At 53.2% G+C, this 26,282-nt stretch overlaps 2 protein-coding genes and 1 long non-coding RNA gene across 3 annotated transcripts in view; 2 read left to right on the top strand and 1 right to left on the bottom strand.

Annotated features, from left to right (window-relative positions):
- Positions 1–1,970: 1,970 nt before the first annotated feature.
- CUNH7orf57 (chromosome unknown C7orf57 homolog) lies at positions 1,971–19,733 on the top strand. Its single transcript, XM_040644495.1, has 9 exons — positions 1,971–2,106; positions 2,487–2,647; positions 6,573–6,758; positions 8,446–8,554; positions 11,564–11,720; positions 14,459–14,556; positions 15,961–16,178; positions 16,968–16,982; positions 18,909–19,733. The coding sequence occupies exons 2-9, from the start codon at positions 2,593–2,595 to the stop codon at positions 18,953–18,955; spliced, it is 885 nt and encodes a 294-aa protein (XP_040500429.1). The 5' UTR covers positions 1,971–2,106; positions 2,487–2,592; the 3' UTR covers positions 18,956–19,733.
- Positions 19,734–22,747: 3,014 nt separating this feature from the next.
- LOC121105873 lies at positions 22,748–24,843 on the bottom strand. Its single transcript, XR_005838654.1, has 2 exons — positions 24,706–24,843; positions 22,748–24,532 (listed from the first exon to the last, which is right to left on the bottom strand). It is a non-coding gene; the product is annotated as an uncharacterized LOC121105873 (long non-coding RNA).
- A 130-nt stretch (positions 24,844–24,973) lies between these two features.
- UPP1 (uridine phosphorylase 1) overlaps positions 24,974–26,282 on the top strand; it is a 21,976-nt gene continuing 20,667 nt past the window's right edge. The window contains exon 1 of the mRNA XM_008703471.2: positions 24,974–25,043. The gene's annotated coding sequence lies outside the window, so the exon portion shown is untranslated. The remainder of the gene's footprint in view (positions 25,044–26,282) is intronic.

The following is a 26,282-nucleotide window of genomic DNA, read 5'->3' on the forward strand; positions in this document are numbered from 1 at the left end:
TAAGATATATGTGATAAATACAGGCATCTATATATAGATAGGCATATAAGATACATGTAGGAAGGGAGCCTGGGTGACTCGGTCAGTTAAGCAACTGCCTTCAGCTCAGGTCATATTCTCAGGTCCTGGGATTGAGCCCCTACTTGGCTGGGCTCCTTACTCACTGAGGAGCCTGTTTTTCCATCACCCTCTGCCCCTCCCCCCTGCTCGTGTACTCACTTGCTCTCTCTGTCTCTCTCAAACGAATAAATTAAATAAGTCTTTTTTAAAAAGATACATGTACGATCTACATTTTATCTAAACATCTACAAATAAGATTGCATAAAATGGGCATCAAGTGGGCTTGTGTGTGAGGACATTGGGACCCTTCTAAGCACTCAGAGCTGTTAGGGCACTGTGAGAAAGGGCAGGCAATGAGATCTGCTGTTCTCAGCAGATTATCCTGCCTCACCTTTTCATCTGCAGGGCGCCCTACCTAGATTTTTACTTGATCTGACATCTGTAAACACTGTGCTTTTAAGCACACTCTGGAAGCGGGAACTTTCTCCTAAGGGAATGATCGCTCTTCATTATTGGAATTATGAGCAAGAGAAATTCAAGTTTCGAGTTATGATTTCCATTCCTAAGGAAAGTCATCAACTTGGGTGAGGTCTGCCCTTTTCTATCAATCCAGTTCATAAACAGAAAAAGATACTCTCTAGGACCACTGCAGTTATGAGGATCAACTATGCTATTCTATTCTGTTCATCCATTCATTCATTTATTGTAAATTAAAAAAAAAATTTTTAAATGCCAGTGTAAGTTACCATACAGTGTTGCATTCCTCTCTGATGCATTACAATCAACTATTCTCAGAAACAACCTTCTCTTAACCCTACAATCCCCTAGGCAGACCAGGCTGTGACCTATACAAAAGGAAGCCCCTGTTATTCTTGGTGACAGCCTAAGGGCCTCTACACACAGTGGGACAAACATGTGACATTTTTTAAATAACAGTGTAAGTTACCATACAGTGTTGCATTCCTCTCTGATGCATTACAATCAACTATTCTCAGAAACAACCTTCTCTTAACCCTACAATCCCCTAGGCAGACCAGGCTGTGACCTATACAAAAGGAAGCCCCTGTTATTCTTGGTGACAGCCTAAGGGCCTCTACACACAGTGGGACAAACATGTGACATTGCAACCCGAAATATTCCTCAGGGTCTATCTGAGAGCCGGGTAAACCGCAGAGTCAGGGTTCCTTCCGGTCACAAGAGCTACGTTCTTGCCACCCGGTCCCAGCCCCCGCACCTGTGCAGATCCCCAATCCAGGCAGGCCGGAAGTCCGCCGTGAAATCAGGTGTTCCCCAGAAACATGGCCAAACGCTTTAAAAAAGTGTCTCTCCATCTGCAAACACAGAAACACTCCTGAAAACATTCGGTAGGAGGAAGGACGTTTACATCACCATTTCACTACTGTTACACAGTTGGCAGACACGGCTCTTGGCTGCTTTACCTCCTCTTTTTATTTATTTATTTTTGAAGTTGATTTAATTTTAAAGTTTTTTTTTTTTTTTCAGTAATCTCGACACCCAGCGTGGGGCTCAAACTCACCACCCCACATCAAGAGTCTCATGCTCTTCCAACTGAGTCAGGCGCCTATTCGTCCTCTTTTTTAAAAAAATGGATGAAATAAACGGGAGATTGACAAGCAAATCTGTCTAGTTCGTTGTGCTTTGCGGAAACTCCCCGGGGTGGAGCACCTTGGGGAGCAGGAGGCCGGCCCCGCCCCGCCAACAGCGCAGCCCCGCCCCCGACCACAGCTCTCCGGCCCCCAGCTCCGGCCGGGCCCCGGCTCCGCCCCTGCCACCCAGGGCGGTTGACTGGAGCCCGCGCTCCGCCCCTGACCCTGATTGGTCGGCCGCGTCCCCGTAGGCGTTCTCGATTGGCTGCGGGCGCTCCCGCCGAGCCCGCCGGTTGGCCACCCGGCCGTTGCCCGGACGACGCAGGTTGTTACGGTTCCGCATCCTCTGGGAGTGCGGGGTGGGCTTGGCCCCCAGTCGCCGCGGGTAGAGTCGTCTCAGGTGGTGCGGGCCTCACTCGCGGAGACCCTCCGCAGGCCGGTGAGCGGGGCAGGGGGGTCAGGGGTCCGGGGCGGGGGGGGAGGGGGGGCCATCTGTCACCCCGGACCTGGAGAGCACCTGGCCCCCCGCGCGAGTCCCGCCGCCACGCGAAGACCTGCTGCCCAGCTGTGAACCAGCATGGACGTGCCCCTGCTGTGTATCTGGCGTGGATGTGCTCCTGCTGTATACCAGTGTGCATGCGCCCCTGCTGTATACCCACGATCATCTGCTGTCCCCTGTTGTGAATCCGCGTGAACGTGCCCGTTCTGTGTACTCTCTTGCATATGCCCCTGCTGTATACCGGGCATGGCTGTGCTTCTGTATACCCACGTGGTCGTGCACGCTCTTCCTGAATGATGAGACGCCTGCATACCTGGCAGGTGGAGGTGGACCGAGAGAGGAGGCCGTCTGAAGTGGCCTCGGCAGCTCAGCCCCGGCGGCGTTCCCTACTCACCCGAGAACACCCGGTCCAGCGTGGCCCCCGGCATGAGGAACACAAGCAAGGAGCTGCACGGCGCGGCGAGCCGCTACGCTCCCTGCGGTGAGTGACACACGGATGGAGTCCCCGGTTGCTCTGAGCCCAGCTTCCTGGTTCTGCGCGCCTGGGGCAGGGGTGAAACTAACGCGGGATGCCCTCAAAGAAAGCAGCTCCTGGGCCCCAGGGTCAAAGCAGCTTAAAGGGAAATAGGAAAAGAAAAGGAAAACAAACAAACCCAGCTAGTCTTCTTCATGTTCAACAAAAGAAAACCAGGCTTTGTGTCTCTGCTGTTGGAGGATATAGGATCTCTGAAATTGTCTTGTAGTAGTTTGACTGTAGGTAAGCCTCAGCTGTTTCCCTGAATGTAAGCACTTCCTTTTTCAGCTGCATCCCAGAGCATTTCACGACCTATCTGCTGCTGGTAATTTATGCACCCACCAAGTTAACCATGTCTCCGGATTTAAGTGGCTGGACACGGAGAACAAGAATCGGGTGGAGGGTCCTGTGGCGGTGGGGCTTCTCCCTGGGCAGGGTTGGCACAGGGCAGAAGGGAGGGAAGGAGAGCTGGATGCTCTGGTCTGTGTGTGCCTCTTGTCTTGATTCCTCCCCTCGTTGTGAACGTGGGAAGAAAGGCTAGAGAAGGGGGTCTCAGGTGCTCCCCTGGGAGCCGCCGGGTGGGAGCTGGCGGGCACCTGCTGCGCTCACATCCGCTCAGATGTGTAACAGAGCCTGGCCTTCGTCTTCCTAAATGAGTTTGTGATCTAGTCCAGAGCTCTGTCACTGCCATTGGTGACACCGTGGCTGTGCTTGGAACTGGGTGTGTGGTGGGCGGGGGTGCGGTGGCTGACCGGGTCCCCTTCTCCGCCATGGGTTCTCAGCCTGTATGTGATTTCTCCCAGCCTTAGTGGCCTCCCCTGTCTACATGACACCAGTGGACACTGCCAAGGGCCAGGCACTTTTGTACACTGACGTTTAACCTCAAAACAGCCTGACGTGGTATCATTAAGCCCGGTTTATAGACGTGGAAAGGAAAGCACAGAGGTTTAGGAAGCTGCCCGAGGTCACACATTTCACGGGGCCTCCTCTGCCCAGGCTCTGCAAGGCTGCAGCAGCCCAAAGGCAGGAGCATGGCCCAGGCTTGGGGGGCTCCAGGTTAAGTGGGCATAAAACACTGCCTTGTGACTAGAGATCCGACAGCCCCAAAGTCCCTCTCAGCCTGTCTCCTTATTAATAACATCAGGTGCTTATGCAGGTGAGGAGGCAGGGAAGCGACATCAAGAAATCGTGAGGGGCCCCTGGGTGACCCATCCGGTTAAGCCTCCAACTGCTGGTTTCCTCTTGGGTCCTGATCTCTGGGTCCTGGGATCGAGTCCTACGCCTGCTGCTGGGCTCATCAGGATGTCTGCTTGACATTCTCTCTCTCTCTCCCTCTGCCTACCCCTCCACCCCCAATGTGCTCACACTCTCTCTCTGTCAAATAAATAAATAAATCTTAAAAAAAATCTACATGATACCCAGCACTGCTGGTAAAAATGGAACAAACAAAAAGAAATCTACATAATAGTAATTGATCACAGAAGTACTGATAGTAATTGCTATACACGTACTAATAATTTCTAAGTGAGAGAAGCTGCAAGACGGTTCTCATTCCTTTCACCCTGTGTGTGTGTGTGTGTGTGTGTGTGTGCGTGTGAGCTCCTCTGCACGCAGTTATAAATGCCTGGAGTGCTTCCAGTGCCTGCCCGAAGCTTCCAGTAATGAGAACTGGAAGATACAGTGTTCTCTGTGGATTAATTAGTAATCAAAACACAGAGGAAAAATAAAGCAAGAAGTGCATGCCTTCAATCTAAGACGGAAAATATTTGAGCTGAATGTGATAAGAGTAGGAAGCTGCTTAGCTCTTCCGCCTAATGCTTAAATTACCTCTGAGCTTCTGTCCCATTCTTAAACCTTTCCTAGTGCTGTTTTTTTCATTCTCAAAAGTATAATGTTGATTCAGCTAATTGCTGTCCTTTAGATATTCAAATATTTTGTTATGTTAAATATCATTCATTTTTATGCAGTGAACCCAGCTTTAGTTGGAAGTAGAAACTGGATGGATGTGTAAGCTTTTACCTTTAGAGGACAATTGTTCCTGAGATCCTTGTGTGTTAACATAAGTTAATTTTTTTAAAGATTTTATTTATTTATTTGTTTGAGTGAGAGAGTGAGCAAGGGGAGGGGCAGAGAGAGAGAGAATCTCAAGCAGACTCCAAGCTGAGTGCAGAGCCCAATGTGGGGCTCGATCCCAGGACCCTGAAATCAGGACCTGAGCTGAAACCAGGAGTCGGACGATTAACTGACTGAGCCACCCAGGTGCCCTCTACGTAAATTAACTTATTCAGTACAGTTTTCTTGTGCTCCTACCATATTAGAGTTCTCCAGAGCAACAGAACCAACAGTGCATCTATCTATCTATCATCTATCTATCATGTATGTATCATCCATCTATTGAAAGGTTTATTCTAAGGAACTGGCTCGCACAGTTGTGTGGCTGAAGACCCAGAGAAGAGCTGATGTTACATCTCAAGTCCAAGGGCCATCTGGAGGCAGAAATACCCCCCCAGGGACCTCGGTCTTTTTCTCTTAAGAAAAATCTCTTCAACTGATTAGATGAGGCCCACCCACATGATGGTGGGTGATCTGCTTTAATCAGAGTCTACTGATGTAAATGTTAATCTCACCTAACAATATCTTCAGAGAAGTCCACGTGTCCCTGATCTCTTCCTTCCATGGGATCATAGTGGACACTGATAACTGCAGGGCTGGGGTTCTGCATCCACCTCTCGCTCCCAGCAGGGGCAGGTGTCACAAAGTGGCCTGCAGGGCTGTCATGGATGCCCTCAGCTCCTGGGCCCACTTAGGGGCCCCATGACTCTGCTGATGCCACGTTCACCACATTGCCCATGGTCCCTCTGTCTGTGGGGCACAGAGCAAGGAGGGCGAGGAAAGACAGACAACAGGCTGCCTTCCTCTCCCCTCCTTCATCATTCCGTGTTGCCCCTCCTGCTCATGGGCCCTGCCCACAGAAGCAGAACCCCCTCCATCTGCGCTCATCATACTCCAGCTCTGTGGGACCCACTTGACGTTCCCTGAGCCAGACTCAGCCACGTCCCACACCTGTGGCCCGCGGTGGTTTTCCATCACGCCTGGCTGCCCGGTCGAGGTCCTGGCCTCCTCCCGTCTCTTTGCACTTGGGTCCCACTGTGGCTTTAAGCACAGACCGCAGGAGCAGAGGGGTGGGCCGACGGAGGTGTGGGGACGTCACGTAGGGAGGTCCCCAGATGAGGCTTCCCTGACAGCCCCGGCCTGCCTCTTCCTGCTCCTGTCAGATGTGGGCCGTGCTCCCCAAGGCTGCTGCTTCTGTGGTAGACTGTGTCTCAGCGTCGTCCACGTGCTGAGTTCAGCGGGTCTGGGCCAGCCTCAGTCACATGCACCCCACATAGCCTGCGATGCTGTGAAGGATTTGGGATTTTTCAGGAATGTGTATCCCCGATATATCCAGAAATGCAGATTACTCCCAGTTCCCTGGAGGAGAGAGAGCACAGGACACACACACACACACACACACACACACACACACGGGGATTTGGACTCCTTGGAGGAGGCCCTGATGCCGCCGCTTTGGAGCAGAGGTGCAGGCTCGGGCAGGGGAACGGCAGGGCCTCGTAGAAGGAGCTCCTCCTTCTGGCGGGCCCAGCGGCTGGCGTGTTCATGGGCTCAGGGGACTGAAGTCTACAAGCTCATTGCAGGTGTTCCAAAGGGGATAGAGGTTTCTTCCATGCTAAGGTCCTGTGGTGATGTCTCCCATACAAATGTCCTGTGGTGACTGCCTCTCTTGTGCTGATGTCCTGTGGAGGCTGCGATGCTCTCCCTGGCACGGCTCTGTTGTAGGCAAGCCAACCTGAAGTCTGTGTAATAAGTTGGCCCTTGGCCTCCTCCTCTCTAGACTGGTATTACCACCTTCCCGTGAAGCGGTCCGACAAGCCCGTGGACGTCCCACCGGCCTCCCAGATCCCGGGCCTCAGTGATCCGAGGGAGCCTCCCAACGGGCACATGCCCGGGCCGCGGAGGTACTGGGTAAAAGAAACAGACTCGGAGTACGTGAAGCTCGCGAAGCAAGGCGGCCGGCCCGGTAAGCACCCGACGCCCACCCCAGTGTCTCCGCGGTGTGGGCCGGGGGGGTTGGGTGGTTTTGTCCTCATGCTTGCATGTGAAAATGCCTGTAGCATCTATGAGTTCTGCCCAAGGCCCGTGGACGTCGAGGGTCACGACACAGCCTGGGGTGTGTGTGGCCCGCAGGATGTCTACTTTTTACGGCAAAGACCGAAAAGACCGAAATCGCACACCGTGGCAGGGTCCCCTGCCCCCGTCCCCGTGCTCCAGGCGCAGGGGGTCTCCGGAAGCCGTCCACCTCCCTGCCTGCCCTTCCGTGGCCTCGCTGGGGCAACCAGTTCACGAGCTGTTAGAGCGCGGGGTCCTGTGGTTTATGCGCATGGCCCTTGTCCCGCGTATTCGCGTGGCTTTGACACCGAGGCCACAGATGGGTTTCAGTGGCGATGCTGATGAGTGGCCACTTTGGCCCGTGGTTCCAGCGAGAACGTGCTCCCTGCTTGTGCTCATGCGGCTCGCCCATGAGCGCAGGGTCAGGCCTGTGGTAAGGGTTGCTGAGAGCCGCCACTTTCCTGTCCTGTTGCCTGGCTGCCATACTTCCCCAGGACGTTGTCACGGGCGGTGGGAAACAGCACCACAACCCCCGGGCTTGGCTGTTCAAGAGCCCAGAACACACCGTCCCGTTCATCCAAGTCAGGCCCAGGACAGGACCTGCAGTGCTCCTCCACCCTCCTCCCCGCTCCCAGCCTCGGGTTAAGAGAAAGTTCCCGGGAGGACGGGCAAATTCTGGATGGGTTCTGCAAGTTAGATGAGAGGGTGTCATCAGCGCTGACTGCCCGGTGTGGATTCGGGCACTGTGATTACGTTAACACCTGTCTTCCGGAACCTTCCGCCCAAGTCCATGGGGGCAAAGCGGCCTCAGGTCTGCGAGAGGCTTCCAAACTGGCCCCAAACAGCAGTGACAGTGACGATACTGATGAAGGGGGGGAGAAGGGAGGAAGAAATGTAGCAGATGTGAGTCTCTGGGGAAGCTGGGGAAGGGGCATGGGGGCGTTTCCTGCTATTCTTGCAACTTTTCTCTTAGTCTGAAATATTTCAAAATCAAAAGTGAAATAAAATGTTGAACATTTCCTGCGGATGGTAAGAACTCAGTGTCTGCTGGCTCGTGAGCAGGCAGAGCCAGACATTCCCGACTCCCTGCCCACGGACACCCTGGGGGGTACGGAAGTCACAGAGCAGGCAGGTGGCCTGGGAGCTGGGTGGGGCTCAGAGAAGAAGGAGCCTCGTGCTTTGTCCCTCTCGGCGGGCTCCAAGAGGGGGGCCCTGATTACCATCTCCCCTCACCCACGTCCCCTGGGAACTGGAGGAGCAGCTTGTCCCCAGAATGTCAGCGGATGTATGGGGGTTGTTGAGGGGGCCGCCAGCAAGCAGCCTCCCGGAGACCTGAGGACTTTTGTCCCCACAGACGTCACCCTGGAATGGTGGACGTCGGCTTACACGGATGCCATCTCAGTAGCAGGGCAAGCTCTGGGCGCGGGGGAGCACGAAGGTTGCCCCTCCCAAACACCACGCAGGACCTGCCCATCCCAGCCTGTGCACCAGGGGACGGGGCCCAGAGCTGACCCTAGGAGAAGTCCCAGTCCCCGCTTTATGGTAAGCTGCCTGCTACCCGTGCTGTGTGCTCACCCCGGCGTCTTTTTGGCTTCGAGATCTGTTGAAGCACTTGGTCCCTGGGACCAGGAAAGGCTCCCCCGTGGCCTACTCCTTGCCGGACTGGTACACCCACCACAGCAAGCCGCCCACGGCCGAGCAGAGACAGTGAGTATCGCGAGGCCGCCTCTCTCGTCTTTACAGGGAGATGGGTAGCTCACGCTGCGTTTAAATTTTTTTTAAAAAAGATTTTATTCATTTATTTGAGAGGGAGAGCAAGAGAGAGAGAGAGCAGAGAGGGAGAGGGACCCCGAGATCATGACCTGAGCTGAAGGCAGACGCCCCCAGGCGCCCCTCACTCTACATTTTAAATCTGCAGATCTTGGTTGGGGATGCTGAGACTGGTACCACAGCCAGCAGTGGGTCAGGGGTGCAGCAAAAGGGATCCCAGCACAGGGGTCCCAGGGCTGGGCCTCTGGGGCTGCTTAGGGGACACAGCTTCAAGCTTTGTCCAGTGTTTCCAAGGCCGGTGGCCGCATAGGCCTCCTAGAAACCAGCAGCCGGCAAAGCGTTCCTCGCCCTGAAGGGCGCAGGGGCTCCGCGAAACCAGAAATGCAATTCCAGAAATCCCAAGTTCCTATGGTGATTACAGAGCTGTGGGGAGCCACCGTCCCCCAGAAAGTCTGCAGCGCCTATGAAATTCCTGTGTTTGGGCATGCGCACTGTAGCCTCCACGCCCCCTCTCTCGGACTGGGGAGCAATGGGAAAAACCCACTTCCAGTGGCTCCCGGGTGGGGCTTGGGATGCAGGAGCAGTAATTTGTGTCTGAGCTGTCACCCCTGGTCCCTGGAAGGCTCTGCCTGTGGTCACATGTAGATTTGTCCTGGGGGTTCCTGTCCCCTTGTAATTTAAAGCTTACACTCGGCCAACACAGCTGACCTCTGATTTGAGCAAAGCAGAGAGGAGAGAGAAGGGGGTGGGAGAGAGCTTGCAAGCCCCAGGGGGAGCTTCCAGAGACCCCAGTGCCACATAGGACCGGCTGGGCTGGGTTTCTGCTCTCTCTATCCATCCTGTGGCCTGTCCCTTACCGGAACACGAGGCCAAGGGGTGCCCAGCCGTCATGTGGCTGCGTGAACACTGAGCTTCCTTGAGGCCTCTGCAGAGCCCAGGAGACGGCTGCTCCAGCCGGGCCCGCGTCTATGGACAGGGCGTTCTGGGAAGGTCAGTAGACACGTCCCCCTCCCTTCCTCCTGACCACGTGGACTACCCCTCCCACTGTGTCCCTGGCTGTCCCCGTCCCAGGTGGGGAAGCAGGGAGCACGGCTGCCCCTCTCATCTGGCATGTCCCTGTCAATCTTCCAGGCCTCCTGGTGGCGTTCAGAGGGCGTGGGGGTAGGAGGTATCGAGAGAAAGGTTGGGAGCCCAGGAGCTGCAGTGGAAATTGTCCCTTCCATCGTGAGTTCCAGCCCTTCCTTCCAGTCTCTGGGGTCTCTGGGGCTTCTTCCTGCCCACAGAGAGCCCTAAACATAGGAGGGCTGGCTCTGCCGCCCCCACAGTGAAGCAGGTGGAGCCTCCCCTGTGGGCTTCTCTTCCTGGGCATTGGGGTCACATCACTAGCCTGCATTCCCAGCCTCTGACCTCTGCTCCTGGCCTCTCCTCTACCTTTCTCAGGGGCCTCCAGCCTGCCTCCTTCCTCCCTCCATGTCAGGGGCAGTGGGAGCCCCTTTTCTCTCTGTAGGATCCCTTCGGCATCCCTCCATTCCCCTGCTCGGAGCAGGCCAGACTTGGTCAGGCGATGCATCCTGGAGGGCTGACCTTCCCCTCCCTCCCCTCCCTTCCTACCTCCCCCCTCCCCTCCCCCCGTCCATGCCCCTCAGTGCTGCCAGGATAAAGTCCCAGCCCTTAGCCCTTAGCCCTTGGGCAGTGTGGGGGGTGGAGACATAGGAGAATGCAGGCAGGTGCACATCCCTCCACCCGCCCCCCAACCCCTGCTCCAGGCCTGAGTGCTTTCCAGTGGAGACAGGAAACCAGGCTGGAAGTTGAAGTACCACATTAAAAATGACCATCAGGAGGGCGCCTGGGTGGCACAGCGGTTAAGCGTCTGCCTTCGGCTCAGGGCGTGATCCCGGCGTTATGGGATCGAGCCCCACATCAGGCTCCTCCGCTATGAGCCTGCTTCTTCCTCTCCCACTCCCCCTGCTTGTGTTCCCTCTCTCACTGGCTGTCTCTATCTCTGTCAAATAAATAAAAAATAAATAAATAAATAAAAATGACCATCAGGGGCACCTGGGTGGCTCAGTCAGTTGAGCGGCTGACTTGGTTTCAGCTCAGGTCATGATCTCGGGCTCATGGGATCGAGCCCTGCATCAGGCTCTGCACTCAGTGCAGAGTCTGCTTCGGATTCTCTCCCTCCCTCTCCCTCTGCCCCTCCCCCTGCTCACATGCTCCCCACCCCCCATCTCTCTCTCTCTCTAAATATAAATAAATAAAATTGTTAAAAAAATGACCATCAGATAGAAAACAGAAAAAGGGTATTATTGTTATTAAATGACCATGTGAAATGGTAAATGTTGAGGGGGATCTAGATATTTTAAGAGGACAAAGTAGTAGGTGATATCATAACAGAAATAGTTTATAATTCATCTGCTTCAATAATTCATAATTTAATGTACTCTCATTTTACTGAGAATGACACCCTGTGATTTCTGACTTGGCCTCCCGATTCTGGGACGCAGGCCCCAGGACACATTAGTTGTTCATTCTGTGGAGGGAGGAGGGATGGTCTGCAAGAGCTGGTGTGGGAGGAGGGAAAGGGGTGGTGTTTACTATGTGAAAGCAGGGAGAGGGAGAAGGGCGGGGGAGGAGGGAGAGGAATAGGAAGGATGGAGGAGGGAGGGGGAGGGAGGGGAGGAGGGAGAGGAATAGGAAGGATGGAGGAGGGAGGAGGAGGGAGGAGGGAGGGGAAGAGGGAGAGTGGAAGGAATAGGGAGGAGGGAGGGCAGGAAGAAGAATGAAGGAGGGGAGGGGAGGGAGGGAGCGGGGAGGAGGGAAGGGAAAAGAAGAGGGAGGGGATGAGGGAGGGGAGGAAGAAGGATGAAGGAGGGAAGAGGAGGGAGAGGGGAGAAGGGGGAGGGGAGGAAGGGCATCGGGTTGGATCTCTCCCACCTGCCTCTGCAGGGTCCCTGCCATCTCCATGCCTGATTACATGGTTTACGAAGAGTTTAACCCCGATCAGACCAACGGTAACTACGAGTCCAGAAGAGGGCCTTTCGACTTTGATGTGAAAACAGTTTGGCAAAGGGAGGCAGAGGAACGCGAAAAGGAGAAGAAAAAGGTGATGGGGGCCGGGCTGTGTCACTGTGCTTGCCATTCCCTGAATAAGCTGACACTGGGTCTCTTGTCCCTGCAACACTGCCATGGCTCTGTGTTTTTATTGTTTAAAAAGATTGATTTATTTATTTTAGAGAGAGAGCACACGTGTGGGAGGGGAGGGGCAGAGAGAGTGTCAGGCCGACTCCCCGCTGAGCAGGAAGCCCTACACAGGCTGGGTCCCAGGACCCTGAGATCAGGACCTGAGCCGATACCAAGAGTCGGCCGCCGAACCCACTGAGCTCCCCAGGCGCCCCGGTTCTGTATTTTTTTTTTTTTAAGATTTTATTTATTTATGTGACAGAGAGACAGCCAGCGAGAGAGGGAACACAAGCAGGGGGAGTGGGAGAGGAAGAAGCAGGCTCCCAGCGGAGAAGCCCGATGTGGGACTCGATCCCGGATCGCCAGGATCACGTCCTGAGCCGAAGGCAGCCACCTAACGACTGCGCCACCCAGGCGTCTCCCGGTTCTGTATTTTAAATTTGAATCTACTGAAAGGCAAAAGGCCATGATAATATTACTTTTTTCTTTTTATGAGTACTGACTTTATGAGGTAAGATTACCTTGTACTAAGTGAGTTTTAACTAGTTAATGCTTACCTAGGGCAGCCTCGGCCTGCCCCTTCTCATTCAGCACGTATAGGAAGGACATCTTATATTTACCCATTATTCAGTCTCTAAATGCGTCTACTGTATTTAAGTACTTAAGTGAAGGTTTCCCTGGAATACTCTGTATTGATAATAAGGGAAGAGAAGATGATGCTTTTCTCTGTACAAACCTCCAGGGGGTGGGTATTGGACCACCAAGGAGCAGCTGGCTTCAAAAGGAGAGGCTTGTTTGGGGATTTTTATTTTATCTTATTTTTAAAGATTGTATTTATTTATTTCAGATAGAGAGCAAGTGAGAAAGCACGAGCAGGGGGAGGCGCAGAGGGAAGAGGGGCAGAGGGAGAGGGACAAGCAGACTCCCCACTGGGCAGGGAGCCTGATGCTGGACTCGATCCCAGGACCCTGGGATCATGACCCGAGCGGAAGGCAGACGCTTCACCGACTGAGCCCCCCAGGCGCCCTGGGGATTCATCCTCTAAAAGAGCAACTAGGAACTCGAGGGCCGTCTCTAGTTCGTGGCCGTGTGGGACGGGATGTCTCGATTCGAAGGCCTTCCAGTCCCCAGGCTGGAGCCCCGCTGTCTGGGGCTGAGCATTGCCCGCCGAGCCTCCAGCACGGGGTCTTCGTTCTTGGGACACAGGGAGGGAAACTGTGGGTTTCCTGGGCTGAACCATCGGTGCCTGACTCCCAGGCTTGGCTCCTCGGTGTCCTGCTTTGAGGAGAAACGCTGGTTTTGGGGACGCTGCAGTTGGGCAGCAGGGAGAAAGTCAGGGTCTGCCACGGGCTGTCTGGTCCTCCTCAGAACAGCCCCAACCTCCAGCCGTGGCTCTGGCCGTGGCGCCTCTGCGCGCTCAATGCAACGGACTGTTTTTAGGACCAGGTCTGTGTCTTGGTGATACGTACGTGCCGACCACGCTGTCGAGCGACAAAGGGGGTGTTTGGGGGTAGCACAGCCACAGTACACATCTAGGGGCCCTGTGAAATGCTGATGCTGTACCAGCCCCCAAGCCCGTGGGCTCTCCGAGCCACGGACCGAAGCTGTGTGCCGCTGAACCCGGGGCAGGGAGCGAGGCCGGGCCGGCCGCCGTGCTTCAGGAGGCTGTGGCCGATGGGTTGTGGTTTAAGACACCACCACGGCGGATGGTTGAGTTCCAGGAGCGAAGTGTGGATGCCAGCCAGGAGGTGTGGGCACCCCGTTGGGGGGCTCGGATAGGCCGGATGTATCTTCATCACCCGCTTCTGTACACAGCAAATTGCACAAAACCGGGGGGAGTTCTTGTGTTATTTTCTTCTCGTGTCCCACGGGACCTTTGGCACAACCGGAGTGTGAACTTGAACGTGGCTGGACGCGTGCACGATATTAAGCTAGGATTTGACATGTGTCCATCCCTAGCCTCTCCTGAGGGCCTGGCTATCCTGCCCCGTGTCCCCCAGGCCCCCCCATGACTGGGCCTCAGGGAGCAGAGCTGGGACATAGAGCTTCCCCAGCTCTGGTCCTTCACTCAGCACATGGCAGACACGGGACCATATTTAGGGCAAAACGTTCCCCGTGGACGACAAACATTGTGGGGTCACACTCGCCTCCGGGGTGACTGTGCTGGAGCGGGTCTCCCTTTCTGAAAGGCCACCTTCTCCCCCTGTAAATGCCGGCAGTACCTCCGTGGGCTCTGTGTGCTTGCTCGGTTTTTTGCTTTTTGTTGTTTTTCTTCTGTTTTCCTGTAGCATTTTCCCCGTTTTGTTTCGCTGTAACTGAGATGCAGGAAATCCGCATTCTTACTGAGCACTGATCTGCGGGTGTCGACAAGTGCGTAGCCACCAGAGCCACGAAGGCACAGAGCTATTCCATCGCCCCCAAAGTTCCGAGCCCCTTCGTAGCGAGGCCGAGCTGCTGCCGGGGCATCGTGGGTCATGTCTGGGGCGTGACTGTCGCATGGGATGCTTGTTGAGCTGCGTTTTCCTATGGTTTTGGCCTAGAGTCATCACCCCGCCCCAGGGTCGTCCTGTCCCATGTGTCCTGTCCCTTGTCTGGGACTGTCCTCCTTCAGTGTCTGAGCTTCTGTCCCTCAACCATGGTTCTGTGTGCTTCTTCGCACAGGTGAGGCTCCCAGCCATTAACTCAAAGTACCTGAGCAAAGTGGGGACCCCGCTCGGCCCCAAAGACCCTGCAGGAGGCAGACTCTCCTTTCCTCCCATGTAAGTACACGGGTAGTGCCCACGCGTCTGGGGCGGGCTTAGCTTTGGGCTTTTTGGTACTCCGTCTGGGGGACAAAGGGACAGTAACGACGACAAGGTGCTGGGCTGATGGCAGCCTAAGGATGCCCACTTCCCTTGAACACGTTTTGGTGATGCGACTTTGATGGCACACCCTCGTGGCCCAGCCTCCTCCCCTGGTGTCTGTTGTGTCCCTGTGGGGCACAGCTGTCCTCCCTCCATGTCTGTGCCGTGCGGGCGCCGAACTTCTCCAACCAGCTGCTCTGCCCCCATGAGCCTGTGTCCTGCGCAGGACACCCCCCTGGGGACCCTGTCCTCACCAAGACTTGTTATTTATTTATTTATTTATTAGAGAGAGAGAGAGAGAGCACAAGCATGGGGAGGGGCAGGGGGAGAAGCAGACTCCCCGCTGAGCAGGGAGCTCAATGTGGGGCTTGATCCCAGGACCCTGAGATCATGACCTGAGCCGAAGGCAGACCCTTAACCCAGTCGTCCCAGATAATCTTTTTTTTAAATTTATTTATTTAAAATCATTTTTTAAAATTTTATTTATTGAGTCATCTCTACACCCCACCCTGTGCCCCAGTTCGTGGGGCTCGAACTCACGACCCCAAGATCAAGAGTCATGTGCTCCACCAACTGAGCCAGCCAGGCGCCCCCGCAAGAGATAATCTTTAATGTCAAGGAAGAGCTAATCAAGAAAGTGACAATTTGGTAAAGAAATGGTAGAATCCAAGCAACCGATTACCACCCAGGGAAGGGCGGTGTTTTGTGAAGACGGCGTCCCTGAGAAATGAAGCATTATCCTCTAATTGGCGGTCAATGAGCGAAGATTTTAGAAACAACTAAGCAACTCTCAGGGAGCAAGGGGCAGTGCCCGGCTGGCTCCGTGGGAAGAGCGTGTGACTCTTGATCTTGGGGTCGTGAGTTCGCACCCCACGTTGGGTGTAGAGATGACTTCAATAAATAAATAAATAAAATGAAGTTTAAAAAAATGGAGAGGGGGCGCCTGGGGGGCTCAGTCGGTTAAGCGTCTGCTTCGGCTCAGGTCAGGATCCCAGCGTCCTGGGATCAAGTCCCGCATCAGGCTTCCTGCTCGGCTGGGAGCCTGCTTCTCCCTCTCCCTCTGCTCCCCCTCCTTGTGCTCTCTCGCTCGTGCTCTCTCTCTCTCAAATAAGAAAATAAAATCTTTAAAAAAATTTTTTTAATAAAAAATTTTTTTAAATGGAGAGAGGGACATTGAGATTGAAAGAGAGAAAAATATCTCCCTTATGGTTTAAGGGACAATAACGCCTCTCAATTATTATCAGCACGCCCGCTGAGACCTGGTCTGGACTATCATTAACCTTTGTACTGTGGTTTGACGTTCATTTCTCTCTTTTTGAGGCCTGGTCAAAAAGCCAGTTCACCCACAAACTTTTCCAAACTTATCAGCAATGGGTATAAGGATGAGTGGCTACAGCAGCGAGCTGACTCAGAGAAGAGGACCCCGCAGACCTCCAGGGCGGCCCCCCCATCTCCGTCCACACAAGAGCCCGAAGAGAGCCAGGATGCAGGGTCGGACCCAGACCCGGAGATGCCTGGGGGCTCCGAGGACGGTCAAGGTGAGGTGCACCCCGCAAACCGTGTTTGCTGAGGCTTCTGTTCTTGGCGATTTCTTGTCTCATTTGGGTCTCCCACGGAGTCATCTGCAACCCATGGAAAACCCTACAGAAGTATGGTGCCCACAGCGACCCAGAAGGATCATATCTGCTTCGCTCTCCTCTTTCTTCCTGTGAATAGCGACAGTCATGATCTCCGTGGCTTTACGTTTTCCTTTAACTGTCAAAATCTCTGATACTCCATCGGATATACCAAGCAAGTAAGACACCAAGTCATACCAAGTGTACGGGAGCCTCGCCCCTCCGATGCGAGAACCCCTGTTTCCCTGGCTGGCCCCCTCTGGGCAGCTTCATAAAAAGCCCTCGGTTCTGTAAGCAGAACTCGCACTTCAAACTTGAAATTATTCCGTCCTCCACATGCCATACATTTGTCAGCAAGGGCTCTGCCCGCCTTGCCCGTCCAGCCCTTACCCTGGTGGTCGCCGCCCCCGAACGACCCCAGCGACGGCGGTGGTGTCCATGTCCTGCTCAGCGCCCGCCCCACGCTGACCCTGCCGCTCTGTCAATGACGTGTCCTGTCTCCATGGTCATGACAGATGCGTGACGAGTTCACGCTCCCTGTCGCTAAGAGGTGCGCCTGTGAACATTTCCACGCTGCTTGTGTTCTGTGGCTGCTTGTTTTAAGCGATACAGCCTTTCAGTCATTTTAAGTAATTATTAGAAGTATTATTTGCTTAGTGCCGACTCCGCTTTGTTCAATTGAACAGCTCGTGTGCTTGTTCTTTATTACAGATGCTTCTCCTCCAAGTGAGTATTTCTAGAGGCACTCTCCGCTTCCAAATATGGAAAGTGTCTCACACACACGCATCGATGGACATAGTCAAGTACGAAGCCGACGCCACTGGGCAGCCCGAGACGTCCTTCCCCAAACTGCATGTATTCTAACCACAAGCCGGAGCCAGCTGTGCTTTTAAAAATTAGAGTCTGAGGGCATCTGGGGGGCTCAGTCGGTTCAGTGTCCGACTCTTGGTTTCAGCTCAGGTCATGATCTCAGGTTCGTGAGATCGATCCCCGCATCCGGCTCCCTGCTCAGCGGGGAGTCTGCTTCTCCCTCTCCCTCTGCAGCTCCCCCTGCTCATGCTTGCTCTCTCGCTCTCTCTCTCAAATAAATAAATGAAACCTTTAAAACAAATTAGAGTCTTAGAAACACAATTTGGAGGTAGCAAGAGAAGGACCACGCACCTCAGTACAGGATTACTTTATTCTCTAATTACGCGTATTACCCAAGGTAAGACGTACGCTGGGTTAGTTCAGAGACGCGCACCTTATTATGCACCGTGACAGATGCGGGTTTCAGGAATGGAGCAGGAATGACAGCACCATGGAGGGAGGGGATCTCCAGCCCAGCACCTCACGTGCCACGGGCGCAGACGCTCCCCGCCCCCAACACTGCAGGAAGCTTAGCATGATATTTCTGCACTGCCTTAAGCAGGTGGAATTTACTTTACCATCAATGAAATGTATGACCTAATCAAGGAGTTATCATTTGACATTAGTGTAAGTTTATAAACTTCCTATCAGGAAAGGAATCATTGCATGTGTTATGTAATTCATGTGTTTAAGTTAGTGAAACTTGGGGCGCCTGGGTGGCTCTGTCGGTCGAGGGGCCGATTCTTGGTTTTGGCTCTGCTCGTGATCTCAGGGTTGTGAGATGGAGCCCTGCCGTGCGGTCCGTGCTCAGCGCGGAGTCTGCTTGAGATTTGCCCTCTCCCTCTGCCCCTCCTGCTCCTGCAGCTCTCTCTCTAAAATAAAGAAATCTTTGAAAATAAATAAATAAGTGAAGCCATCTTGACCTGAGAGGAACAGAAAGGCTGGGAAGCAGCAGAGCCCCTGTAACGGGGCAGGATCTGCACGGGGCTGGGTGCACCTGCTTCCATGCTCTGGGTAGCTGAGGGGTCCCCACGGAAGCTCCCAGCTCCCAGCCTCACTGGAATTTCCCAGAGGCCTTGTGCTCTTCCCTTCTGTTTCCTGTTCCTTCTCCTGCCCGCCTTGGCTTTTAACGTGATCTGCAAGGACAGCCAACCCAGAGCTTGCCTTTTCCATCTGGCTGGAAAGAGCTCGCGCTGACAGCCTGGTGCTGCCCCTTTCTCAGCCGGTCTTCTTATGGATCCTTGTTTCCCTCCTTGAGACACAGGATTGCTTTTTTCTTTTTTCTTTTTTTCCCTTACTGCAACTTTTGCTGCCGATCTCGGTGTTTTTGGCATGCCAGAAAGCTGGCCCGTAGCCACTGGCCCAGATTTCTAGTTTGCAAGAGCCAACACTGATGACGGTGCCCAGGACTCGGTGTGGAGACAGGAGCCATGCGGTGACCTCTGGGGCTGCGGAGGCGCAGGGACCCTGAGACCCCGTCCCCTCCCCTTCCCGCTCAGCACACTGATGTCCCTGTCAAGGGGGCTTCCAGCATGCGCAGGCACAGCCCAGAGTTTGGCCCGGGCCCCTGCCGTTCTAGCTGTGCACAGGTATTGATGGAGGGTCCCCAGGTATGAAACGGGTGGGCAGGTAGGACTGTGCGTTACATTTTTATGTAGACTTCAGGAGTAGTCCTGAAAAATAAGGATAGAAATATGCGCTCTTTGTTCCTTAAAATTAATAGGTAAAAGTTCTTGATTCGTAAAAAAATGTCGTCTTTATGTCTCTTTCACCATCAACCCATCTCTTCCCTTGGCATTACAGGAGGAACCCCATCTCCATCAGCATCCACGCCAGGAGAGCTCAACTAAACCCCCCGCTAATATGCACCTAGGATCACTTTCTGATGGCCGAATAGGATCGGACGACATGACGGCTATACTTATGGGGCTCCTGCTCTATTTTATGAACATAGATTCTTATGCGATAATTTATCTTAGAGCCAATTTGACATCACTGTTGCATAGATGGTACAAGTGTTGGGCGTTGCTTCGTGTATCTCTCTGGGACGTGAAGCACCGAGCCTCGCTGGTCTGGGATGTCCCAGTGTCTTGGAACCATCCACTTCCTCCCCATCCCACCATCATCTGATGTGCGAGTCTCCGTTCGTGGCATTTCGATTATGATCAACTATTTAGACTCTACCGAGAAACTCAACATCTTTTCCTTTATTTGGTTCTGTAATCTTTGTAGAAATAATTTTTTCTGTTTCAAAAAAATTTAACTCCAGAATATTGTGTCATAGTTTATACTAAGAAAAAGATTGATTTATTATGCCTTAAGGTTGTAAGCATTTAATGTAAAAGCATGGTAGCATTTGCCGGTTTAAAATGTTTGCTAATATTTTTTGCATAAACTGAAATTCATAATATTACACATTTATTATTTTGTATCATTTAGGTAAAACTATGCTTAATTTTAACATTTAATTTAGTAGTCTTAAAAATTTTTAAATAATCAGACTGAATTTTCTTATTTTATAAATTTTGCTACGTTTGTAACTAATTAGCATGACAATGTAGTTTTATATTTTGTACATTTATTTCATGAATAAAATAATTTTTGCTAGGAGATTTTCAGAAAGCCAAATAAGGTCTCAAGTATTTTTTTTAAAAGATTGATTGATTGATTTGAGAGAGAAAGAGGGAGAGAGAGGGAGCATGAGCAGAGGGAGGGACAGAGGAAGAGAGAATCTCAAGCAGACTCCCCACTGAGCACAGAGTCCAACGTGGGGCTCAATCTCACGACCCTGAGATCATGAACTGAGCAGAAACCAAGAGTCAACACTTGATGGTCTGAGCCACCCAGGTGCCCCAATGTCTCGGTATTTTAACATCTCTCCCAGAATAAACTTATCATGTACCTGCTCACTGAAAGTCAAAGTTTCCAGAACTGTGGTTCTTTAAATGAGATACTTAGCTGAGCATCTGGACTGTGTGAGCCACCAGCAAGTGTGAGTGCGAGACAGATGGATGTCTGGTTGTATCGAGTGAAAAGACTGTATAGTCAACCCTTGAACAACCTGGACTTGAACCGTGCGGGTCCCCTGATAGGTGGGTATTTTACAGGACAACACTCTAAGTGTGTTCTCTTTTCCCGATGATTTTCTTACTCTTATTTTCTCTTCTCGAGCTTTCTTTATTGTAAGAACACAGTATATGATCCATAGAACATACAAAATATGTGCTCATTGATTGTTTGTATTATTGGTAAGGATTCCAGTCAACAGCAGGCTGTTAGTGGCTAAGCCAAGAACAGAAGACAAACGCCAGAAATAGACCCACACAAATATGCTCAACTAACTTATCTCAAGGGAGCAAAGGAAAATTCACTGGAGGAAGGAGGGTCTTCCTGGAGCCATTAGACATCTTACAGGCAAAAAGCACAAAAAGCCAGAAACCAACTTCACCCAACCATCCCACCTAAAAATGGATCATGAACTTAGATGCAGGACGTAACACCAAAAAACTTTAAAGAAAAGCGTAGGGGAAATCCTCAGGATCTAGGGCAGGGCAAATAATTCTTAGGTTTGACAACAAAAGCGTGAATCTACAAAAGAGAAAATTGATCAATTGATATCAAGATCAGAAAGAATTTTTCCCAGTGAAAGTTCATATGAAGGGGACAAAACAAAAGAAAACGAAACGAGCTACAGACTGGGAGAAAATATTTGCCATATTAGCAAACGGTCTACCCAACAAAGAACTTGCATCTAGAATAGGCAAAGTACTCTCAAATCTCAACGAGAATCACCAAACAACAACAAACCCCCCAAACGATCCAATTAAAAAATGAGGAAAAGATGCAGACAAATTCTGCCCCCCAAGAGGCTTTACAGATGTCTTAAGCACATCCGAAGGTGCTCAACACCATTAGCCACCAGGGAAGTGCAAATTAAAACCACCACGAGAGATCAGTGCGCAATGATCCGAACGGCTAAAATTAAAAAAATAATTATAACATCAAGTACTGGTGAGGTTGTGCAGAAACTGGATTTCTCATCCATCGCTCACCAGAATGCAAAGTATTACAGCCCCCGCAGGGAACAATTTGGCAGTTTCTTGTAAGACTAAATGTGTAATTACCCTACTACCTAGCGAGTGCATTCTTGGTATTTTTCCCAGAGAAATGAAAACGTATGTTCACACAAGAGCCTGTACCTGAAATTTCATAGCAGCTTTATTCTTAATAGCTTATAAGTGGAAACAGCTTGGCTGTCTCTCAGCGGGTGAATGGTTTTAAACAAACCGGAGCGCCCGCATCATGGCACAATGCTTGGCAACAAAGGACCTGCTGCTTTAAAAAATAAAACTACTGGTTATTTTATTAGCAAAATGGCTTTATTCAAGACTAGAAGAGAAATGCGATCTGAGACAATCCAGGTTCAGGCAAAACCAGAGGTGAATCCCTAAAACAAAGGAGAGGTCCACTCTTACAGAGGAAGGCAGAATTTGAGAGGGTTGGCATAATAAGAAGTCCATTGGAATAAACTGGGAACTCAAAATATACTGGCTTCTCATTGGCTGAGCTGGGACAGTTTCTCATTGGCTGAGCTGGGACAGTTTCTCATTGGCTGAGCTGGGACAGTTTCTCATTGGCTGAGCTAGGACAGTTTCTCATTGGCTGAGCTGGGACTGCCTCTCATTGGCCAAGCTGGGACAGTTTCTCTTTGGCTGAGCTGCGACAGTTTCTCACTGGCTGGGTTATGCCTGCCTCTCATTGGCTGGTCTGTTGCGGGGGTAAAGAGGGGTCCCTCGTGTAATCTCCTTCTTCCTACTGGGGCAGCAAAGTAGTAGCTAAAGTAGTATCCAGGTGCAAGGTGCCTCTCTTCCCATTGGGTGGGCAATTGATAACAAATGGTAGTGTGTGAGAGCTCCCCCTGTTGGCCGTCCCACTCCATTCTGAATGAAATTTCCTTTCATTCATTTTCACAGAACCAACTACTTATTATACACACACACACACACACACACACACACGCACAATATGTGGACAACTCTCCAGGGAATTCTTCTGAGTAGAAAAAGCCAGTTCGGAAAGGCTAAAGACGATTTGTTTCCATGTATATAGCTTTTTTTCTTTTTTCTTTTTTTTAATGACACATTTTAGAAATTGAGAGGATGCTAGGGTTTAGGGGATGACGAGTAGGGGTGGGTATAGGGCATCATAGGGGTTCTTTTGATAACGGATGGCTCAGTATCTTGACTGTGGCGATGTCACACATGTGACAAAGTTGTATAAAACTAAACCCAACAGGAAAACGAGCATAAGAAAAACAGGTAATCTGAAGAGCATTGGTAGGTTGTGTTAATGTCATACCCTGGGTGTAAACCCCAACTCTAGTTCTTTTTTTTTTTTTTTAAGATTTTATTTATTTATTTGAGAGAGAGGAGAGAGCGAGCGAGCACAAGTAGGGGGAGGACCAGAGCAAGAGGGTCAAGCAGACGCCCTGCTGAGCAGGGAGTCAGCTGTGGGGCTCGATCCCAGGACCCTGGGATCACACCTTGAGCCGAAGGCAGACGCTTAACCGACTGAGCCACCCAGGCGCCCTCGGTACCCTAGTTCTGCAAAATGCTCCCATTGGGGGAAACAAGACATCCTTCTGCATTACTCCTTACAACTTTATTGTAGTCATTTGAGCTGCTGTAACAAAAATATTACAGACTAGGTGACCTAATACACAGTAGAAATTTAATGGGGGCAGCATTCCCATCTGATAGACCTAGACTGAGCTCAGGTGGGCCCCATCTGGTAACTTGCAAGAAAGCCAGGAGCTGGCATGCGGCATGGCCCCAACACCGGTGTGATTTTCCACGCGGGAAAGGGCACTAAGGGCTGAGCGCCAGTTAAGAAAGGAACTCTCATGATTCCTAGGTGGAGGGTGGAAGAACAGCTGTGTGGGGTAAGGGTTCAGAGCAAAAGCAGTCAGGTGGGAGGGTGTGTGGAACACTGAGAGCATGCAGAGCTGTGTGACAGCAGAGGGGCAGGCGACAGCGTGGGCACACGGTTACTGTCTGCATCTGGGGTCCCAGGCTGGAGAGTTCCCGGAGGTCCTGGCTTTCCTGCTGAGAAGGCCCCTTTCGGAGACAACTGTATCTGGCAGCAGCACCTGAACAGGTAAGGTCCCAGAGGGCAGGAACGAGCTGCTGACATCCAGGGCCACTTAGACACGTTCTGCTGGGGGCGTCTGAGAATACGGTGCGTGACAGAGAGGTGCGTGTCTGCAGATGCTCTCCTTCTCCGTTCTTCCTCATTGACAATCGAAACGCCGGCTGTGCCCCATGACCGTCTTTCACGGCCTGCTGGCTGTCTGAAAATCACTGTTCTCCGCTCTTGGAGGTTTCTGCCCACTGTCTGAGTGCTCTAGAATGCAGGGGAGCCCTGAGATGGGAAGGGAGGGGTGGCTGGCACTCGGACTTGGGGTGTGGGGCCAAGCAGTGAAGAAGCCTCAGCTAACAGCTCTCCAAGCCTCTCAGCTCCTTCTGGGAGAATTCGAATAGTGTGAAATTAGTCCTTGGTCCCAGTGACCCAGAGAGGAGTGGGCGTCCCTTATTCTTCAGGGGCCTCTGTGGCGTGACTTGCTTGTGTGTAAGGCCACTCAGAGCACTTGTGTGCAGAAGTCCCAGGCCCTTGGGACTGGCCTGGCCTTGGTGAGGCCTCGCCTGTGTGTCCTTGGCCTCTCCTCGGGGAGCAGCAGCGCCTGGGGGGTGGCCGACTGGTGGGCGGGGCTTTCAGGTGTGGTTTAGAAATGGCCCCAGTTTCCTTTCCAGTCTGTCCCATTCACGAGGTGTTACCTTGACAAATATGTCTTCGGTATTCGATTTTCCCTTTCATGGGTGCCTCTTGGAAATGGAAGCTAAAGTCCTTAGTCTGCCCGAGGTCATCGGGCCCCTGGTGGGCATTGCTCCAGAGATGCTCAAGCGCCGAGCTTCCGGGTGCGGGATGGCTGTCCAGGGCACCTGCCCGGCTGCTCGGGTCAGCCCGCAGTGTTGGCTGCTGCCAGGCCCTGCAGTCTCAGCTGGCGACTGACTGAATGAGTCATTTCCCTGCCTGAGCCAGCATCTCCTGGTTTTCCCCAGTTACTAGCGCGAGCTCCGGGTACCCAGAGGGTCCCAGAAAAAAAACACCCCGGATAAGGGGCTGGAGAGATCAAGGGACCGCGGCAGACATGGCCCAGCCCCCTTTCCCTTACATCAGCCCTCCCGCCCTTCCCAGGGCTGCTTCCGCCTGTTAGCTCTCTCCCGCGGCTCTGGAGCTGGAGGTGGGCTACTCCGGACCGACGTGGGCTCCTCCACCGCAGTGCCTCAAAACCACCTGCTGCATCTTGTCTTGTCCAGTCGGAAGAGAGAAGATTTCCTCTCCCCCTGGCAACAGCCTGCGGCCCGTGCCTGCAACCAATGAGAGACCACCTCCACCATCACCTGTGGCCAATGAGAGACCACCTCCGCCTCACCTGTGGCCAATGAGAGACCACCTCCAGCTCATTTTTCCTCCACTGAACATTCGTTCAAAGGAGCTCCTCCCAACTCCCCCCTTCCTCTGGAAGAGGGTACTCTCTCACCTGTGCGCGGGGTTTGCCTACGGTGTGCAGAATCGGCTTGCCACAATGGCATCTTGTCTGCCCTTTCCAGAATAAGCCCATCTGCCTCTCGCTGAGTAACCTCTGCTGTTTACTGTTTAAGGTTGACAAGAGGTTTCCTGCGCGGTGGAGCGGCTTAATGAGTAACAGGGATGTCCCTGGTGACGCACCACCCCACCCGCCCTAGGAGGGAAGAACTTTGGGCGGAGTTGGGGGTAGCCTTCCCGGAACGGGGCGGGGAGGGGGCAGCGGCAGGGCAGTGACCCGGACTCAGCGCGCAGACCCAGATCCGAAATAGACCCTGCCGGTCCCTTGCTCAGGTGAGTGGTCCACGCCGGGGTTCCGCTTTCGGGAGCCGTGCTTTCGTGTCACCTGCTGGGGAGGTGACTCAGCCGTTGGCTGGGAAGGATGTGCAGGGAGCAGAGCGAGAGCGGAGGGGAATACACGGAGAGGAGAGGGCTCACGGGGAGGGTGCCCTGCGAACGGGGTGCGCGGGGTGATTGAACAGGATGCGCGAGGAGGATGAACAGGGCGCGCGAGGAGCACGAGCAGGGTGCAGGGAGGATGAACAGGGGGCAGGGAGAGGTAGGGAGAAGGTGCAAGGAGGGGAGTATACGGTGAAGGTGTGCGGGGAAGGTGCCCCGGGAGCAGCGCGCGCGGGGAGGATGCGCAGGGCGCGCGAGGAGGACGAGCAGGGTGCGGGGAGGATGAGGGGAAGGTGCAGCGAGAGGAGTATAGGGCAGGGACGTGCGGGGAAGGTGCTCCGGGAGCAACGCGCGCGGGGAGGATGCGCAGGGCGCGCGAGGAGGACGAGCAGGGTGCGGGGAGGATGGGGGGAAGGTGCAGCGAGGGGCTTATAGGGCAGGGACGTGCGGGGAAGGTGCTCCGGGAGCAGCGCGCGCGGGGAGGATGCGCAGTTGCGCGATGAGGGGAGTACACGGAGAGGGCGCGCGTGGGGCCGAGTGAGAGGTTGGGGGGAGCAGGTGTCAGGGATAGCAGTCCACGGAGAGGGCGGCGGGGAGGGTGCGCCGGGAGCAGGGCGCACGGGGAGGATGAGTAGGGTGCTCGGAGGATGTGCCATCCCGGAGGATGCTGAGAGGGCGCTCAGACGGTGCGTGGGGAGAATGTTCTGGGAGAGGGGACGGGGGGTGCATTTGGGCACAGGGTGCACAGGGAGAGCGCTCAGAGGGCCCGGGGGTGCGCGGAGAAGGATGCGCTCCCTGACCCTGCCACAGCCGCCTCGCTCCGGGACCCCGGCCGCCGCAGAGCGCAGCCGGTGTGACAGCCGGTGGTGGTGGGCAGAGTGGGGACTGGCTTCTCCGCAGCCCAAACCAGAGAACACCTAGAACGCCCCCCTTTCCTTTGGGGATGGTAAGTAAAGTTACTTTTTGGAGGATGATTTTTACTCTTGAAAAACAAAATTCCGCTGAGTAGGTTTGAGGATCCGTTGGCTTTATTTGGTCACTTAACCAATGCTGCAGCATCCCATCCGGCAAGCAGAAAGGAGCAGCCGGGAGCTGTACAAACGGAAGACTTTTACAGGCAGAAGTGGGGGGGGG

This window comes from Ursus maritimus, unplaced genomic scaffold (assembly GCF_017311325.1).
Source record: "Ursus maritimus isolate PB19 unplaced genomic scaffold, ASM1731132v1 scaffold_3, whole genome shotgun sequence".
NCBI classification, from domain to species: Eukaryota; Metazoa; Chordata; class Mammalia; order Carnivora; family Ursidae; genus Ursus; species Ursus maritimus.

Coding starts and splice junctions, on each gene's coding strand:
- CUNH7orf57 (XM_040644495.1), top strand. CDS start 2,593: ATGAGGAACACAAGCAAGGAGCTGCACGGCGCGGCGAGCCGCTACGCT. Junction 11,721..14,458: donor GCGAAAAGGAGAAGAAAAAG/GTGATGGGGGCC, acceptor TTCTTCGCACAG/GTGAGGCTCCCAGCCATTAA. Junction 14,557..15,960: donor AGACTCTCCTTTCCTCCCAT/GTAAGTACACGG, acceptor TCTCTTTTTGAG/GCCTGGTCAAAAAGCCAGTT.